At 40.2% G+C, this 1393-nt stretch overlaps 1 protein-coding gene across 1 annotated transcript in view; it reads right to left on the reverse strand.

The window, feature by feature from the left end:
• LOC109839078 (DAR GTPase 3, chloroplastic) overlaps positions 1 to 1296 on the reverse strand; it is a 6931-nt gene extending 5635 nt beyond the window's left edge. Inside the window, exon 1 of the mRNA XM_020407513.1 lies at positions 1287 to 1296. Coding sequence (XP_020263102.1) covers positions 1287 to 1296 — 10 coding nt within the window. The remainder of the gene's footprint in view (positions 1 to 1286) is intronic.

Consider the following 1393-nt stretch of genomic DNA (forward strand, 5'->3'; position numbering starts at 1 on the left):
AAGTGAAGATAATTTTGACAGGGAGGGGGGGAGACAGGTTTTGGGCTTTAAATTGCATAACAATAGGGCCTTTTTTGGGCCATACATCCTCAAATAACAAGCTGCTTGACCTTCTTAATAACAACAATAGGGCCTTTCTTGGGCCATGCATCCTCAAATGACAAACTGCTTTTGTATGTGCTCCCACTGGTACAGCCGTTTCCTATATTGGGCCGTGCATCTTCAAACAACGTATTACCTTACGGAGAAAATGACTTAAAAATAACAATAATTAAAATAAAAAAAAAAAGAAAGAAAGAAAATAGATCGTAGAAGCTCTATGTTTGAATAAACATATACAGGACCACAATACATATTTCATATTGGGAGAGCGGAAAAAATAATAATAATAAGCGCACCGGAAGAAAAGAATACCTTGTAAAGTAAAATAAACCATTGGTAGAGTATGATCGGATCGAGTAAGAATATTTAGCTTGTACTCGGCTCGACGTGTTGATTAAGCGGGTTGATGAGTCAAATATGGGTTACCCTCTTTATTAACCGTTTGAATATCTATAGGGGTCCTTTTAATAAACCCGCTTTTAAAAAAAATTAAAAATTAAAAGGAACAGGTACGGCTAGCTTTGATTTATGCGGTTCGGTGCAGATTGGTGTGAACCTGATTAATTTGATCCGGTCGTTCGATAAACCATCCAACGAATACGGTCTGTTGGTATGCATGCTATCGGTACGTCGGCGCACCAACGATCGGTTCCCATGTACGAGGCGACTACTGCTGAGCTCCCAGGCTCGACGGCTGACTTCATCCGCGTGCTACGACGCCTAACTCTCACGAGGCCTGGTTAATGCGGGAGACAAACGTCTCTCTCCTCGGGTGCCAAAAAGTCAGGACCAGTCACCAACCCACTCCACTTCCTTCCTTTTTACAATAATAATATTCTCCAGAGGAAGTATAGCAGACTTCAGAGAGGGCCCGGGTCGGTCGGTCTCCCATTTTGGCCAATTTTTCGACGCGAGCTGGTCCTTCTAGAATAGCAGCGATCACTGCCCAAAAAAAAAAAAAAAAAAAGGGAACAAATTTTCGCAAGGTTCCCTTCTCGGGTCATCGTCAAAAAAATTTGACATTTTGACTTAGATGTCCGAGGGGCTTGTATGCCTCGATCTTTTTCACAACCACATCATCGCAGAAAGGAGCATCTTGAAGGTTAATTTTGAGTCTCTTAAAAAATAATAAATAAATAAATAAAGGATTTTAAATCTTTGACTACCCTTTTCTCCCTTCTCACCTGCTCCCATACAGCAAATATGTATATATATATACCGATCAAACCCACCACAAATTAATCAAACTCTTCAGTCTTCTTCTTCCCAAAACCAAAAAAAAAAAAAAAAA

This window comes from Asparagus officinalis, chromosome 4 (genome assembly GCF_001876935.1).
Source record: "Asparagus officinalis chromosome 4, Aspof.V1, whole genome shotgun sequence".
Lineage (NCBI taxonomy): Eukaryota > Viridiplantae > Streptophyta > Magnoliopsida > Asparagales > Asparagaceae > Asparagus > Asparagus officinalis.